Here is a 19,616-nt window from a genome sequence, read left to right as displayed (position 1 = left end):
AAAATGCTTATGAAATTCCTCTTAATTTCATCTTGATTTTCGAAAGGGGAAATGATATGCTCTGAAACTGTCTAGACCTTCAAATATAACATGATGACTTGCATGTGGTTGTTTGTTTTCTGAGAAATACCCCACATCTAGACTTTCCTTCTGTCTGTCGGGACAGTAGTTTTCTCATTTATTTGTTCATTCTTTACTAATTTATGACAAGTCACTTGATTGTTGGACAAAAAAGAAGCAATTAACATGCAAAACTATGATGATAATATTAATAACCATTGCCAACTATCATCATGAAAGCTTGCTATTGGTGATATGTCTGACAATCGTCGATACATAATACGATTGTCACAACCCTATTTAATTTTTTTTGTTTGTTTTTTTTTGTTTGTCTTTAAAACCAGAGTATAGTTTGTTTTTATGTATTTAACATTAATTTTTTTTTACATTTTTGTTTGCCTTTAATGCCCAGAGTATAGTCTGTTTTTATTATGCGCACCCTTGCGTACATGGACCATACTTCAGCCTCTCTTAGACTTTTACCACTTTTAGCATAGCTTAGTAGCCTAGAAATCTAGACGCACCCTAGCGGCCGCAAAATATATTTGCTGCCAGGGTTTAGTCTAGGCACTCACAATACACTTAACAGCTCCAAAAACCAAAATTTGGTCAGGCCAATCACATCGTGTGTAGCGTCTGTGGGGCGGGCTTAACATGATGACGACAGAGCTGCAACGGTTCCTACTAGAAAACAAAGAATGGATGCTGCTGCTGGCGAACAGCTTTCTTTTGAAGTGGCTTTGGCCGCGACTCTGGAGGACTTAGACTTATGTTTTTCTTTGAGAGAAGAGCAAATAACCCTACTGAAGTCCTTTTTAAGCAAGAAAGATGTGTTTGGAGTTTTGCCGACTGGTTACGGTAACTACGTCACCTTCTTCGTTGCTCTTAGCGCTATCCTATTGCGTGCAGAGGCATTTTGAGGGACAACCTTATATCCCGCCCCTTGCATTGAGCCGTTTGTGTGAAGAGTTGCCAGACCTTACATCTTGATGTAGGTCTGGCTAACCAGGCTAATAGCTTAGCACAATCCATTGAATCTGATAGGGCTGTAGTCAACCAAAGAAATGTTTATTCGACCAAAGTCCTGTCCTGCGCATGGATTAGTCGACTAAAAATAAAAAAAGATGCAACGTTTAGCATTTTGATTGAACATTTATTAAACAACTGTCATAGAGAATTTATAAAACAACAACGAAAAAACATCAATAATAATACATAAAACTATAATAATAATAATACAATTCTTTGAAAATTAAGTGATTTTTTTTAAACTGCAAAGTGAGGAGCTCTGTACTAGGTCTATAGTGACAGTCACAACCGCGCACCTGACCACACCCGCACGCTACAAAAAATATAACTGCTATGAAAAATCCTCATACAAAAGCTCTCGTTTATACAGGCTGCATATTCTTATTTACTTTGAAGCTATGGGTTCACTTTTGTCCAGCCGATCCAGGTATTTTAAAATAAACACACACACACACACACACACACACACACACACACACACACACACACACACACACACACACACACACACACACACACACACACACACACACACACAAAAATAGCCTAAAAACAATCCTAATAATAATAGGCTGTATAGTAGGACGGCCTATAGGTTTATTTTCGTTTTGTTACATTATTTAGGCTATTTTCAAATGCGTCAACTGTACAAATAAAAACAAAAACATAAGTCCAGCAAACACCGAATTGGAGGACATATGGCTCCTTAGTTTTTAGTTGAAAATTAAGGCGTTTGTCTAGCGTTAGAAGCTCATTTGAAACATTGGTGCAGCTCATTTAAGAAAATGACAGCTCCGAAGAGACTCCACTTTAGTTTGAGGTAGTGCTACAATAAAGAAAGAAGATGATCATCATCACCTCATCTTTTACCACTGAAATGTAGATGTAATATATTTCCAAATCTAAGCCTTTCATATGTGGAATGTTGCAGAATAGACTGCAACACGATAAAACGAATGGATATTTAATGCTAATGTATGAGGCATATAGGCATACGCTGAGTTTTATTAATTTATGATGAGGTGCGTTCTAGTTAACAATGCAATGCAAGTGCGCGGTTATTATATTGTCTGCTATATTTGCTTTTTATTTATTAACTCTTTCCCCGCCATTGACGAGATATCTCGTCAATTAAGAGAAAATGCTTTCTATAAAGCAAAACTTAATTAAGTGGTAAAAATAATGTCTGAGGATTTACAAAAACAAAAAATAATCTGCAATTTACTTATAGCCTAAAAGACGTAAATGTTAATAATTTGGAACACAATCAGAGAGAGACTCTCATTTTAATTATTTTATTACTGTATTTTATTTACTATTCGAAATTAAAGAATTAACAAAAAAATAGACTGTATCATTTACTTTTTGCAAACCTTGTGAGCTGGCAAACTCAAACTCTGTGACCTTTTTTTGTAAAATGCAGCCAGACAAAAGATTTAGATTTCTTGGACATTTTGCCGACTAAAGCCAAAACAGGTAGCGTTTGAACTGAATGAATACACCATTAAAGTTGAGGATAAAACATAGGCTAATTATATTTAGAATACAGTAATATTTAACTGCTATAAAGGAATAAATATCAAGGAGTAAATCAATGGAAATATCTTTATTGGTAAAAATAAATAAATTATGCAACTGGTTGACCAATGAAAATGTCAGTCGACAAAGACGGCATCGACCGATTAGTTGACTAAACGACTAAAGTTGACAGCCCTAGAATCTGATTAGACGTTTAGCATCACGCCAGAATGAGAGTATAGTTCCTAGCTATATCTGCCTAGAAAATCGCAACTTTTAATTTTCCGTCTGTCTTAGTACATGTTGTAACCACAGAAGAGTCAAGTTTTAAATAGGAAAAATATTGAAACTCTTTGGTTATTTTTTAGCGCGATGCTAATGGTCTAATCAGATTCAATGGATTATGCTAAGCTATGCTAAAAGTGGTAGCGCCAGACTCGGAAATCCGCTGAATGGATTCCAAAACTGTAAAAATCAAATGTTTAACTCTAGGGGAGCTGAAAATGAGCATATTTTCAAAAAAAGTTGAGTGTCCCTTTAAAAGTACAAGTTATAGTTGTGCGTAACGTCTTTGCCATAGGTTATCCATAGGCTCTGCGTAGCTTGAAGTGCACCTTGCCAAAATTGTAACAGCGCGTCCGTTCTATGCAGACAACAATCGCTGTGATCTGTCCGCTAGAACCCCTCCCGTCAGGTATAAAAACTGCATTGCATTTCTTCATTTGCGACTGTGAGAACAAAGATGGGCCATGTTGAGGAGTGATTTACTGAAATTGCAACAAAAGTCGCCATCTGTTTACCTCCATCACTGCTGGTTGTCTCAAATCATACACAACAAGCTTCTTCTTCTTCGTTTGTGGGTTTACTAGCCAAGCTGCTTCTTCTTTGGCTGTTTCATTGCTGCTGTGGGTTACACACATAGACACTGCCTACTAGCGGTCTGCATGTGTAATTGCACGTTGACGGCGACACAGAAACATATGTAAAAAACCGACACGTAGTCTACTGCGTCGAGGCTACACTGTAGGACTTATGCACAACTACAATGAGCCCTTAAATGTCCCAAAATCTATCCTTGTCTCACAGGTATAAAACCGTAAAGACACTTTTATTGCAGTCCGTTTAAACTTCAGCCCGTGCTGCCCACACATTTGTACTCTTTGTGACAGTTTTTTCATGACAGTGCTTTATTACTTGGTTTGTCCCCAGCGAATGTCTCATATGTCTCTTTCCACCCTACACTTGTTCCCTAACATTGACCTTGTCAGACAGCTTGAGTCAACCGGCTGATATTTGTGGCATCTCACGGCTGTGTAAGTGTAAACATGCTGCTCGTCTTCAGCATGCGGCACCATGACGCGCTGGCTCGAGTTCAAGTGAATTTTTTTCCTGTCTGACAGAATAGGACTGAAATATTTATCAGTAGCGCGAGTCACCTTGCTTGAACCTCGTCTATGCAGCATACAAATTACATGGCGCGTTTGCGTGTCTGTCACAGACAGTGGTGGAAATATTTGTGTGTTTAGAGTTACCTGTCTGCACCTCTTCTGTGTCATGTTGCTATGCCAGTATAAATAGCAGACTTATGAGAAAGTCCGAGCAAACAAGTTCAGCGAGTGCATAGTTTTTAAAAATCTAGCCTTGCTTGTAAGACTGATGCATGAAGCATCCGGTTCAGAAGAATTGTATCACGTTTATTAATTTTTTGCTACACTTTGCCTATAATTAGATTACTATTTAGATTGAACTGTTTATGTCACCATTATATTTAAACCTTTTATTAGGAGTGTAAATATTACTTTTTTTTATTTTAAACTCTCCCAAGACTTTTAAACTGTAGTACATTTTTAAATTTTTGTTCATGATGAATATATCTATTGTACACGTCTGCTTTTTCGACAAACCGTCGCCTTGCCCTTCATCTTTGATTGAATATTGAGTGAAATGACCAAATAGGTACAGATGGACAGCTGATATTGGATACCATCCATCATATGTTTGTAGATGAGGAAGACAGGCGGTCAGTATGGCGCAACCAAACTCAGACAGCACAAATGCTAATGCCAAGCTGTTGGCGCCAGGTTGTGTAATTTTCTTTTGCGAAATGACGCATTTCAAACAAAAAACCCCTGTCTTTTCAGGAAAGCTAAATTTAAAAGCTTACAGCAATCAGGGCCACTGTTTGATGTCTTTGTGAAATTTTCACTGTAATGACTTTGAAAAGAGATATTCTCAATGCCAAAACTGACAAACATTTGTTTTATTTGGCATCCGTACTGTTTGTCTAGTTGGAAACGGTTTTCTTGTAATTCTGAAAGATTCATAGTATTATTTTTCTGCCTCTTTTCAGCCTTACAATGCTACTGTCATCGGTGCCCGAACCACACCTGTGCCACAGACGGTCTGTGCTACGTGTCTATCACCAAATCGGGCAGCGTCACCACGCAACAGAGCTGGTGCATCAGCGAGACGGAGCTTATCCCACGCGACCGGCCCTTTGTCTGCGCGCCTTCCACAAAGGACGACACTGGGATTTTCCCAATGTGCTGTGACACAGACTGGTGCAACAAGAACCCAGACCTCACATTAATCCCAGGTAAGAACCACTAGATGCCATGCAGAATAGTGGGCTAGCTTGTGTAAAAACATTTTTTTATTTTCTCTGATTAAGCCATTTGGAGATGCTAGCGAAAGCAAGCTAGCTATGAAAGGTTAAGATCCCACCCTTACACTTTCCATTCTCCCTCGGTCTCCATGACCATGGTTGCCAGATCTGCCAAACAATACCAGCCGATTAAAACTTGCTCAATTACCCGAGCCCAAATACCAAAACTTTACTTTCATTAATAAAACCTGAAGATTTACAGCTAATTAACAAAATCCTTCTACTTTAAACCCATATAAAAACAACAACAACCAGATGGGTCATTTTACAGAAAGGGGGGAATTCGGGTGATGGAAATCTGCTTAAATGAACTTTTTTCAACATACCCAAAACTTCTTTAATAGCATTAATTAACTTGTCAAATCTATGAATCCGCAAAACGGGGAGCTTAATCTATTTTTAACTTTTTAATAAATTTTAATAAAGAATCCATGAGTCATTTATTTGTCATTGGTGTTACCTGTGATTTAAACAACATTAATGTTGATACTAAATATTTTTTCTCATTACAGCTTGTGTATTTAGTTAAAGGTTGAGTAGAGGAATGATAAAAGCAAGAAAAATGATTGATTATTAATATTTGTTTAATTAAATTCTTCATCTTTACCCAGCATTGTATGAAATTATTTAATTCTCAGTTTGACTTTTTTCTTTAAAACCAACAAAAACAAAAATATTCAACTAAAAAGGCTTTGATGCAAAGACTGAAATATAAACAATGTTTTACATCCCATATCAACAACAAAATATTACAAGAAAGTACAAGAAAATACATTCATAATGCCAAAACTTGGTTTAACACCAATGACACAATGTAACACCATGACAAAATTAGAATATAATAATAGATAATGAATATGATAAAACGTATAAACATTCCATTTTTCCATTCCAATTTCCATCTTGTTTTGTTTTTATGCTTTTATGTTGGTCAGTTAAAGGAATAGTGCTTTGGAAGTACTCATTAGAGAACACCAATGACAGTAACACCAATGACAATTTACAGAAAAAAATAACATTTTAACAAAATGGCTGCCATTAGTCATATGCTATTTTATCAGAGATGTAACAATCACATACTTATTCAGTATAATGTATTTTTTAACACTCCCAGCTATAAAAAAAGAGTAACACTAATAACATCCAAAAAATCTTATCTCAAAATTCTTAGATATATAATGATATTTTAGACAAATAAGGTAAGACATCTCGAAAACCTTTTGCCTTCCTCCACTGCACTTCTTCCACTGACCTCTTGACCCATGAAAAACTTCAAAGAGCTGGGGCATGTTCAATCTCACACCGGTGCGCAACGTTTTGCTACGGTTTCCGGGTTGAACGACATGTTTCCTGGAAACGGTGTGCAACGGAATCCAACAGGTTTTAGAAGCGTTTTCTCTTGTTTGGTGGGTGTGTCAGAAATGTCAGCCCAATCAGCGGCAAGATGTATAAAACCACGCGATAGTAAAGAGACAGCTCTCTCAATGGGTTCAAGTTGGAATGTTGTCTTTCATTTTGGACAGCAAGGTCAGTGATTGTAACATCGAGGGTATTTTACAGTAATAAACACACATTTATAACGATTTCATCAGGCTTTAGAAACATTTAAAAAAGAACACAAAGAATGGCCTCTCAGCTACCGTAGTTGCAACTCTTGCGTCATCACAACAGGGTGTTCAATGCATCACCGTTTCTGTTTAATAAACGTTGTGCAACGTTTTGTCGGGGCTGAACCCAGCCCTGATGCATTGTTTCAAAATAAAAGTGCTTTGGGTAGGGTAACACTAATGACATAAATTTAGTGGACAAATATTTATTTGATATTATTCATATTAATAGTGTATTTTTACCATTTCAGTGTTGTAGTAAATTCATACAGGGTTAAAGGTAAATGTAAATTAGATTTGTTTTATAAAAACATGGTTTTAAATAATAAGTACACAGTTCAACTTCCATGTATGATCAAAGGGACAGGGCAATTTTTAGGACCAGACATTTAAAAAAAAGTTTAAAAAAAGGAAAACAACAGAAAATTAAATAAATAAACTCTCTTATCATTTTAAGGACAGTCTATATTTATTAAATGTATAATATTATGGGATAATTGGGTCAAATTAAATGATTAAGGGGTCTGCAAAGGAGAATGACCCAGATACAAGAGTTAGCACAAATCTGCAGTAAAACTGTGGACTTGGCAACACTGCTGATGATGGAAGATTGTCTGTGTGAGCAAGGTAAAGAAACACATCTTTTACTACATCCGGATCAAACAAAGACTTTCAACCAATATATAAAAAAAAAGTTTCTGTAAAAATCACCCACACTGATTTAATAACTTCATTCAATAAGGTGTTAGGTTTTAACCAAATAAGCCTTTTCCAAAATTAGTCTTGCATTTCAACGTGACAGCATTTAATTTCAGAGCAGGAAAATCTGCTTAAATTAAAAATACAAAACTGTATTTAGTCTTGTATGACTATGAAGATTATCGAAACAAATTAATAAAGTACAAATTATGAGTGTGTAGAGGACTTTAATGCGCACACATGCTCTGACACACAGTCTGACTATGAATACCTCCAGGACTTCTCTGTTATTAGGTTATTATATGGATGGCGGAGCAAAAAACCTCAAGTTTCGCTAGTTAGTATTTCCATCATAAAACTCCACCCATTAACCAGAAAATGTTTCCCAGAAACTGTTGGTGGAGGGTTTTAAAATCCTGCTTCATTTCTTTCACACACACACCCTTGCATTCACATTTCACTTGGCTTTTTAAAATGATTTTCTTCTCGAAAGGAATTTGATATAAAGACGTCTTGCCTTAGTCCTGAGCCACAGACTTCCATGTAAACAAAGGAAAGTCACTTGGAGCAGATGGTCCCACCCGTGCTGTTTGTTGCCTCAGCCTGTATGGATCACCCTTTTTTCTCTGCCTTCCTGCTGTTTTGCATTATTTTCCTTTTTATGTAATTGTTTTTATGAACATTATTAAAATCTGTATATGAGGCGAATCATATTAGTGTAATGTCCTTGAAATGGATGGCCTTACTAAAGTCTAGACGGTCGCCTGTGGCAGTATGTTTTGTCTTTACCCCAAAAACTTATCTAAAATTCACTTTATTCAACATCAAACCAAAATGATGTTCTTATGTTGTACTGCATGTGTTCAGTCCAACATAATCAGTAGTATTATGAAAGTGATAATTTTGAAGATGATTCACTTTAAATGTTTAAGTTGGTGATAAACATACTCATTGTCTGTTTTTTTTATTTTAATTGTAAAGCCACTAAAACTAAACTATACTTACATAAAATGTTAGGCTGGCACAATTGAGTCTTACTCATATTTTCTTGAAAGCAACCACTCACAGTCTGGTATTATTTTGTAAACGTAGTGAATTTTATTTTTTTAACAATGCTCCATTGTGTCTTCTTACTCTGTAATGTAGGCTACATAGTCTCTCAGGTGATTCAAAGTTCTCATTGTCTCTAAATTATCAAATTAACTTTTTTTACTTTAAATTAACAAATTAAGTGAAACATTTTCAACTTGTTTTTATAAGTTATATCAACTTATCACGAATCAAAACTTAAAATAATAGGTTGAATTGACTTGTAAAACCAAGATGCTTTTTACACTGTACAAACTAAAGTAATATACTTTTTTGGTTTGAGGTAACTTAACCCTCTTTGTTTTTTTAGTGTAACAAATGTAGTTAGGTTGATTCAGTCCAATTTTAAAACATTTTTAATTTAAATTCCGACCAGTATATTGACAGTCGAAGCAATTTTATATGCAATGCGACTAAAAATCTTACAGTGTATTTAAATACACACACTTATATGGGGTAACTTGCTGTTACTGTCCTAAAAAACATCAATCCAGTTCACAAAGATTAATTGTTACTCACATACACAGACAGACTCACCAGGTCTACACAAGCATTTATTGTTTATAAACTGTCTGAAGCACACATACGGTAAATGACATTAGCTTCCTGATTAATAGCAATTACTTGGCTAGTGAATGAATGATGGATACATATGGTTTGTATTCTTGCAAGATGTTTGGACAACTAAACAGCTGCTATCTATTTTTCTTAAATATTTGTATCTACAAATTACTATATAAATTTGTTATGCTTTCATAATAATAATAAAAAAATTTAATACATTATTAACTCTTTCCCCACCACTAACGAGTTATCTTGTCAATTAAGAAAAAACATTTCCCTGCGAATGAAGCTTTCCTGATGAGTTTTTTTTTTTACTGTAATCTGTAATTCATCTATTATCCACTAGATGGCCAATTTATAAAAAACTGAAGTAAAAACTAATTTAATTAATTTTAAACTCTGTATATGTTTTGATAATCACTCCAAATCTGATCTCTAACAAAATTCCTTTACAAAGATGCAATTATTTTGGTTTTTTGCTCTTTTTGAAGAACCTGCACTGTAGAAAATTTCTGTATAAATTACAGTATTACTGTGTATTACTGGTAACTAGCTGGCAGTAACTAACTGTAGATTTTATATTTATGTTATTTACTGACAACAGTTTGTTCAAAGGTAAATAAAAATGAAACATTTTTAGTCTTTATCTTCTACAGTAAGTTACTGGCAACCAGCTGCATAATTACAGCACTTTTTTACAGTGTACCCATATTTAAGAAAAAAGAAAAAGAAAAGATGAAGATGGGATTAAATTTTTTTTCACATTTTGTTAGTTTGTTTGAAAGCAGAGGGTCTGTTTTTTTAATTTTATATATTTGTATGTTTATATATTTATAGAAGAACATTTTCCTGGAAGGCATTTTGTGAAACTTGTGTAAAAATCACAATAAATGCTTGCGGGCGACTTATAGCCTCTGTAAAATAGCTGATATACTCCTGTGATATCATTTAGATAAAAAAAAATTGTATATAAATTGTGAATATAAGGAATTATATTCCTTATAAGGGAAGAAAGTAAACTTGTTTGAAATTATTTTACCGTCATTTTTGTAGACCTAATATTTATATTAGTGGAAATGAGAAAGCATTTAGAGACATTTGTTGACCGTCTAGTAGTTGATGTTGCAATTTTTAATCATCCACTTTAAAGCACTGCACTTTAGCACTCAAGTGCTGCTTATGTAACAAATTCCCAGCCGAACCTCAGACTGTCTGCTTTTAATAATGCTCCTGCTATTATGGGTTATTTCGTTTATTTGTGGGAATTGTGATAGTTTTGTGTAATTAAATGTTATTTATGCATCATTTTTGTTTAGTATTTGGTGTGCCCTTTTTAATAATGTCTGTGCCCTTAAAGACAAGTAAATTCACTTTAATAAATTCAGTACAAGTGAATAATAATATTATACCTAACTGATAAGTACAGATCATATCTACTCAAAGAGGAAAGACCCAAATCCCCAAGACTCATATCCGATTTTTCTACATATCCGATTGCATCCGATCTTATTTAGCAAGTGTGAATGGCTACTATAAAAACACAATTATAGGCTATACGAAATACAACCTATTAGTCGATTGCAAAAATAAGCAATGTCACTAAAAGTTCATTACTATCTGCCTCTCATTCCCTTTATGTAGGGATGCTCGATTATGGGCATTTATGGGCATTATCACGATTATTATTATTAATTTTTTTTGTAAAATCCTAATCACGGTTATTTAACACGATTACTCAGTGACTTTGCAAACATGCATTTATTTAACCTTTTTATTAAATAAGTGTTACAATAGGCTACATGGTGTCAAAGTAGTGAAGCATCAGTCCAGCAGTACGCAATTCATATTTTAATTGCCCAATAATTGCTTTACCTCAATTATCTTGTTTTTGTTTTATTTGAATCAGAAATTAAATATCAAAAATGATTAATTTAAATAATGATACATCTGTTTATGTTTTCAAACCATCCCTTTATTGTTTCCTCTCACAGTGCCAACACAGAAGCCACAGGTGTTGGGACCCGTAGCATTTGCGGCCCTGATCGCGGGCCCCGTGTGCGTGGTGTGCTTCATGATGGTTACCGTGTTTTACATCTGCCACAGCCGCTCGGTGATCCATCACCGTGTGCCTAATGAGGAAGATCCCTCGTTGGACCACCCCTTCATCACCGTGGGAGCCACACTTAAAGACCTCATCTACGACATGACCACATCAGGCTCGGGCTCCGGTACGTCTTGTTTAGTTCATGTCACATCAAGTAATCCCTTTTGGCTAATGCCCGTTTCGGGTGTCAGATCCCGTCTCGTCTTTACACCCATATCTGATTCACTGGAAGCTTTTCTTGTTATTCTTGCTTTATTTATGCATTTATCGGCCTGCATAATTACCTGTTTGTCTTTCTAAACACCTGTGTCCTTTTACGTGTGCATTCCACCCGGTTTGTTTACGTCTGCATGTCTGCTCGGCTCTTTGTTGTCTAGTTTGTGGATCTTTCTCTTTTTCAACCTCCCTTTGTGTGTGTGAGTGTGTGTGTTTGCTGAATCCGCACGACATCTCGGGCAGGTTTAAAGATGGGGTGCTGAGTGTAAAGTGGCGGTTATCTTATTGGAAAGTCTTTGGCTGTACTGTCTCCACAGCAGGGTGTAAAAAACATAGCAACACTAGGGCTTTGTTCAGAACGACAGTGAACTCATTTTTATTGCTGTTTATGACAAATGAAATCTGGCATTTAAGAACCTGATCTAAATCAGATTTGCAAATGGAAACCAGTTCATGAGCAACAATACTTAGGCTTTGGTTTGATCAGATTCGACTATTGGGTTATGCAAAGCATAATGCAATATTGCTGTGTCTGTTTACACTTTGCTATCACCCACATTTATGAATGTATATTGTGCCCTCTTTGTCTTATGGTCTCTCATATGTTTTGTAAGTTCAGTACCACATCAAAATATTATGACAAATGCTTACACTATTAAAATAATATGTCTGAACAGATGGATCAGATTTCATGATTTTTAAATGAAAAACCATATCAGATTTGCGAGGAGTGTAAACAAAGCCTCGTTCTTGTTGCTTCCCAAGGTCTTATGAAGCGCATCACAACTAGAAAGAAGTCCAACAAACCCGTAGGCTTCGGTTAAGGTCACATATTACCAGATATCTATGCTTGATTTGTACTGTTAAATGATCTTCACTTTCTTAAAAGCCAAGTAAAGCGTATGTGGAGGTGGTTGAAACTGAACATGTTCAAGGATACGCTGCAATTTTAATTAGAAATTAAATGAAAAATATTACCTCAAAAGAAGTCAGTCTTCCCACACCCTTAGCCAATTTTATTTTTATTTGAAAGCCAAGTGTGATTTCTTTGCCATTTACTGCACCAATCGGAATTGCAAACTGCTCCCACCAGCTTTTAATTTTGGATAAACAGGAAGTCCGGCCCTAAACTTAAGTCACTAGTGCTGAGTCCCAATTCGCCTACTTATACTACGACCTAAAAGTATGTACTGTTTTTTTGAGGAAAATGTACATACTTTTGAGTGTGTAGCAAAACAGTATGCACGTTCTGGGACGTACTTCGATGACGTCATGCAACGTGAACAAAAATGTGGTTGCCTAGTTACGCACACCACGACTGTTAACAATATTTCATTCATTCTTATAACTTATGTCCAGTATAATTTTATTTACTATTCCCATCTTTATTTCTCATCGTTTTTTTTTTCACAATACATTTTACAATGTGTTCTACCAAGTTGGGGAGTGAAGCAGAGCGTCATTAGAACTAAACGCAGGTCGTTTGTGAGGCGGCTGGTTCTGACGTTCATGTGCAATGTGTGTAACAAAAGCTACTTATTTTAAAGTCCAAATATTAAAAAGTTTATAGTATAACTATTGTTTAACGTATTTTATACTTACATATAACTGAAAAATACCCAGATGAAAATAAACCATGCTTTTACTACAGTAAAAGTGTAGGAACCATGTTTCTTTCGCTGGACTAATAAAGTTAACATTTCTACACCCACAGTATTACTACAAATAAGCTAGAGGGTCAGTGTGGTTAAGCTCCTCCCTCCCGCACGCAATGGGTTGTGGGCAATATTAGCCATTAGAGTGTTCATTGATCTGCACTTCGAATTCTAACCGGAAATAGTAGACCATCCGGGTATCTTTGGGATACTCATTTCAACATACTACGATTTGGGACGTACTAATTCTAGTTTTGAATACTATTTAGGACGGATAGTATTCGAATTGGGACTCAGCAAAAGGCTGTTTCTCACTATGCATTCTTCAGCGATCTCGCTTTACGTCATCATTACCCGTCGAAGTTCAATTCCAATTCTCAAGAACGCAAGTACAGAGGACGCATGAAAATACCCGGATGTGTTCTTGAGGATGCATCGATTGCAGACTTGCGCGCTGAAATCGCTTTACGCCCAAGAAGTCATTGCAGCAAAAAAATTGATGGAGGAAGGAAGTGCTACGCACAACTGCTATGCACAACAAGTTTTAACAGCGTCTTAACTATAGACTTTAACTATAGATGACGCCCACTCGCTCTCTTCCATTGGTGAAAAGTGAATTCTCCATTGTCCTGATACAGCGCTGACATCTTGGGTCTTGAGTCTGCGCAGTAGCGATTTCCGTGAAAGCAAGGCCCCGCCCTTGGTTTTGCAAAATGCGCATATCACAGCTGTGATAAAAACTACAGTAAATGACAGAAACCAGCTTCGGAAAAACGATAATTGAAGTGTAATTGGGGCAGCACAGTGACTCAGTGGGTAGCACTGTTGCCTCACAGCAAGAATGTTCCCGGTTCGAGCCCCGGCTAGGTCAGGTGGCCTTTCTGTGTGGAGTTTCTGCGTGTTCTCCCCGTGTCAGCGTGGGTTTTCTCCGGGTACTCCGGTTTCCTCCTACAGGCCAAAAACACGCAAGTTAGGCAAATTGGAGATACCAAATTGTCCCTCCCCCAACTTGTGTATAAATCAACTTGTCTGAATAAACTTGTGTATGGATTACCTGGATCTCACCATGAATATAGCCGTAGATGCTGGAATGGCGTTAAGAAATAAAGGAAGAAGGAATTGAAGTGTAATTAAATTGTTTAGTTGTTCTCAAGTCCCATTGAATAACATGGGGAGGCGGGGTTTATGACCTATACTGGGACGAGTCACTGGGGGGCGATCGAGACATTTTGGTTTCACTTTTCAGGGATTGTGCGGCACACCTGTCGCTATGGGCGGGCCATAGGGGGCCGGGCCCGTCCTCAAAGACGCTTGTGCCCCCCTAGTATTTAAAAAATACTGTAATTTTAAATGATCATAGTTGCTAAATTTGTGTTGCATTAATGTTGTATTCTTTATAATTAAAACATTAAAAATATAAAAAACAATGGTGTGATTTTGTTTGATTGATGGGAATCTATCTACACTGCAACAGCCTATCACGAGGCTACGTACGACACGTACGTGACGTAGCCTACGTCAGTGTAGCCGCTCAACAGTTAGCGCACTTTTTTTAAACTAGATGAGTTTTCGCTTAGCTATACTGCTTTAAGATGGATATTATCCGCAAATGGTTAAAAAGCCCACCAACAGTCTCCAAAATTGAAACGACATCGACGCCTGATGTTGGAGAAGGAGACCCTGGACGACAGCCTGAGCCTGATGCCAGCTCCATGGAGCCCGACCCCGTGCCTTACAGACTACTACATTCAGAAGATATGGACTTGTTCACTGCGGTGATTCAGCTTGCTTTTGAAAAGGACCTCACTCACAAGTTTAATTCCGAGTGGACACTTTATTAATGAGGAGGTTCTGCTCGGAGAAACGCCGCCTGCCGCTGTACTGACAGGAGGGAAGGGATACGACAGCGCTGCCTCCACTCAATTACCGTAGGTTCAAAGTCTGTGTGCGTGCGTGCGTGTGTGTGTGTGCGCGCACGTGTCTCATGGCAATGCATATCCCTCTGTTGACTGCTTTAAAATGCAATGTTTGAGAGATGCCTCTGGTGTAACATGTAATATGTTGTATAGATTTATGGATATTCATAAAATTGCTTCTATATGTACTGTGGTGTAGGCTATAGGCTATCTGGTCATATTGCTGATGGTTATGTTTAACGTGATGATTACGTGCTAATATATATAGAGTATATATTATTATAAGTATACGTACTTTAGGCTAATAATAAGTGTGCCCTCCCATGCATTTCATATGGCCCCCTTAAGACTGAGGTCTGGCGACGGGTCTGTTGTGCGGCACGCTTGGTCTTAACAACAACACAAATATGATTGTTCATAAGAAGAGTTTCGTTGGAAATTTAGATAAATCCGTTTTTAAAATTTTTGCCAAAAACATATTTATTATTATGTTATCATGTTATTATTTTTTTTTATGGTGCTACTTAGCTGTATTTTTTAAGTTATGAAGGTTTAAATCAAAACAAACCAACTGCAGTTGAATTGATATTAATTGGAATGCACAACCAAAAAACAAGATTTCTGGAAAAAAAAAACGGAGTTATCTCATTTTGCAACGAGATACTTCATATATATTAGGGTGGTCCTTATAATGGGTCAATTTATTTTTTAATGTTTAACTCTCACCCCCTAAATGTGTTAGGATATCAATAAAAACACTCTGTGCAAAATGTTGAATTGTTCCTACAATATCTAGAGGTTGCTCAAAGCCTTTGAATATTTCCGAAATCACATATTTTTGCAAAAACTGTACCATTTAAAAACGCACAACACACATAAAACTTGCTTCTTGGAGGGTAACTTTGTTCCAGTTATTTGAGTCTCCTCGATCCGAGTAACCATATAGCGGACTTGCTTCGTGTTGCTTCAGCCATTGTCTTAGTGCGGACATTCCCAAACTGTGGTCCGCGGACCACTAGTGGTCCGTGAGGGTACTGCAGATGGTCCGTGTAAAGGCAAAATAAGTATATGTATATTTTAAGAATATGTATATAAATTATATTGATATAAGAATATTGATATACATTTTAAATTAAATTGTCAAGTTATTGTGTGATTACTAAAATAGGCCAGTGGCGCTCGGCCGTGACATTCGAGTTCAGTGCCGAACAAAATGGATCGGTGTATGAAGATGTGGCAGCCATTTAGTGCTAGTAAGCGTATTTAGTGGTGCAGATTTATTCAGGACTTTGCGTAGACATATTTTATAATGAGTATTATGAGGTGATCCGCGAAAATTCTTGATTACAAATAGTGGTCCACACACACAAAAAGTTTGAAAACCCCTGTCTTAGTGTATATTGTCTATTGTGCTTCATTTACATTGAAGCTTTCTTGCTTTGAAAGACATATCACAACTAAAACAGGAGTTTTAATTGCATGCAGCATAGTCAAATAAGTCCATTGCTGCCATAAGTATATATTAATAAACAATTATACATGCTAGCACAAAGTATCACATTATACGCGAATGTGTTAAACTTCAAACGTCTTGAGCAACCTCTAAATATTATTGAATATTAAAATAAATGTGCCCCATTTTTATTTATTTATTCAAACATATTGGTGGGGTGAGAGCATGAACTTTTAAAAGTTGAAAAATAAGGACCACCCTAATATATATATATATGTATAAAAATTGAGATGCTGGGTAACTAAACGTTTGTAAACATTTTAAATATTAAATTCATAAAAATGCAAATTTGATATTTAAATGTATGTTTTATTGGCATTTTATTTATTAATTAAGTTTCTTATTTTAGATTATATTATTATTTCTTGACAATTTTATGAATGTTGCAATGTTACATCTGGGGAGGTCAGGTGACCAACAGGAAGATCGCACAGATCTCAATTCGCACAAGTGCGTTCTGTGTTCTCTCAACCTTCTGCGCTTGTTCTTCCAAGGTCACCTGGCAAGACCCATCTCCACGAGAACGCAAATCCGTTCTTTGTGTTTTTGGAATTGAGAAACAGCCTAGGTGTGTTCGATTTAATGCGGCGCTGCTCAGACCGATGCCAGGTAGAAATGTTCAACTTGAGCTTGCCGACATTAAAGTACAGAGCGACTGCACAGAGTTCTGATGATGACACAGCTCTTCGTAATTGGTCGCCTCACTGATGACAACGATCACATGCGTTTCATGTTTAATCCAACCCTCTTAATTCTCCTAATACAAATTATAAATGTATATGTATAAATGTTTTTATAACAGGTGAAACTCGTTGATATAATCATAATATGTTCCCTTTCAGTCGGTCACTACGACGTCACGTCGTGACCGACGAATTGGGAACTCGCTTAGAGAGACCAATCTGCTTCGTACTCTACTAAAACGCCAATGAACTTGGCATTGAGATATTTGCATAATGCTGGCGCCGCCCCGCCAGGTGCGTATATAAGCCACAGGTGCAAATATGGAAATTAGCTTTTTTCGCTTCGAAAGCCGGCATTATCTGCTACTGAGAAGCTACTCTCTGCTCTTCTGGGAACGGTTGCTGAAGTTGATTGACAAGCAGTACTGACACAGCGGACGCTCGCAGTATTCCACTGCTCTGCATATTTTTTGTTTTGAGTTTAGTGTGTGCGTTGCCTCTCCCTGTGCGCATCATCAGCTGAGCACCTAAAGAGTGATTTCCCTAAAGAGTGATACGTGAGAGCTCTGTGTCTTTTTAAAGACAGCCACTCTCTCGTATATTCGGAGATCAGCGTCCTTTTCAGGATAGCTTTTCCTCTGTGCGATCTTGGATGCGAGAAGTACAGGGATTCCAGTGACGGTCACGAGCGCTGTCTTCGTGCTTGGGCATCGAGCACTCCGAGGCTGCGTTCGTGGAGAGCTTTTGTTCTCTCTGTGAGAGCATAACCCTCCTGGATTGCGGAGACGACTGTCGTTTCTACGGGAACGACGTCCGCGCCTTTGCAGTGCTGAACGCCGTCATGGTGCGGCTGTCAAGCGCTCGCAGGACGCTCTTCGCATCACTACGCTGAGTAGGACGGAGGATGCGTCCTTCACCTACCGGCCTTCTCATCCTCAGCCGGTTGAGGCTCCGGTGGAGACTGCAGAGTCGTGTTCTGCGATTTCTGCCGAATCCATTGGACCTCCTTCTGGTCCCGTCACTTCTGCAGCATCAGAGGGGTGCCCATTTTTTCCCTCCGAGGCGGAGTCGTCCCGGAGATGGCGGCCGTGCCCGCTCGAGCGGCGGAAACGGTAGAGTTGGAGGGGTTAATCCCTCTCCGCCCGAACCGTCCCGCCCACATGATTGGTACTTCGGAGCTGCCCGGGCCTCTACGGTCCTCACCTCCTGTGCCTGCCTTTCCCGACGGCACGAAGAGCTGACGTGATTTGCGGCCGTCTCGGCCGTTCAGCTTTCACCCCTCATCTCCCTCACTAACGGAGCCGCTAAGGGGGATCCCTTCAGTGGAGCGGGGGGTTGCGATGCAGCTGCGTTCCTGGAGGGACCACCCAACCCTTCCCTCCCGTGTTTGTATAGACAGTCGTCCGGTTACGGGCGCTGCCCATCAGGCATGCGGAGACGCGGCTTCAGCCCTGCACGCATTAACGTACTGCAGGTTCACCAAGCGAAGGCTTTAGAGATATACGAGGGAAGCCGCGACCTTCAGTCGTGCGATGCACCACAGTGTTCAAGATCGCCACCTTTGGCTATGTCTGGCTTATATGACGGAACAACTTCATGAATGCTCCTGTCTCACAGACCGGCCTCTTCGGCGAGCCCGGGGAGTCGTACAGCTCCGCTGCGCAGACTGAGGCGATCTCCTAGGTCGTGCCCCGGCGGATGAGAGCTGCCCTTGGTCCACCAACGCCGGCTCCTCAGTCTGCCTCTCGCCGTCGGCGTCCTGCGGCGGCCACCTCTGTTCTCCTCCTCGGACCCCATCTCGGCAGCGCAGGGGAACCGGTCGTCAGCAGCTCGCCCCGCCCGCTTAGCCGCTTCCCGTGAAAATCGGGAGTTTAAGTGGCCAGAGACGGGCGACCCGGAGTGGCAGAGGATCACTCTTCAGGAGACCGTGATTCGCTCCTTCCCCCGGTAGAGGGTCGGGTGGAAAATCCTTGGTTTGCATATGTTCCACCGGCTGTCCAGCCGGTACCCACTTAACCACACATAAGAGTGCATTCCTCTTTCCTCTCCAGGTCTCCGGAGGATCGAGAGAGCCGTGGGCGTACACCTGCTCACTCTACCTCTCCTCTATCGCCAGCAGGTGTCCTGAGGAGTCCGAGCTCTCCACTGAGGAGACCGGACCACCAGCACCCTCATCGGAGTCTGCGCTCTCCGCAGAGGAGACCAGACGACCGTCACCCTCAGCGGGCTCAGGTCAGTGTCACACAAACACACATACTGTAGATGTTTATGCTGTCACAGCAGACGCAACCAGTCAGT

The 19,616-nt window shown here is 38.7% G+C and overlaps 1 protein-coding gene across 1 annotated transcript in view; it reads left to right on the top strand.

The window, feature by feature from the left end:
• The window catches only part of tgfbr1b (transforming growth factor, beta receptor 1 b), a 91,149-nt gene that overhangs the window by 32,051 nt on the left and 39,482 nt on the right, over positions 1-19,616 (top strand). Inside the window, exons 2-3 of the mRNA XM_065294830.2 lie at positions 4,958-5,203; positions 11,223-11,459. Coding sequence (XP_065150902.1) covers positions 4,958-5,203; positions 11,223-11,459 — 483 coding nt within the window. The remainder of the gene's footprint in view (positions 1-4,957; positions 5,204-11,222; positions 11,460-19,616) is intronic.

Source organism: Paramisgurnus dabryanus, chromosome 22 (genome assembly GCF_030506205.2).
Source record: "Paramisgurnus dabryanus chromosome 22, PD_genome_1.1, whole genome shotgun sequence".
Classification (NCBI taxonomy): Eukaryota; Metazoa; Chordata; class Actinopteri; order Cypriniformes; family Cobitidae; genus Paramisgurnus; species Paramisgurnus dabryanus.
The sequence above is the reverse complement of the archived record's forward strand: the minus strand, read 5'-3'. Positions and strand labels throughout refer to the sequence as shown.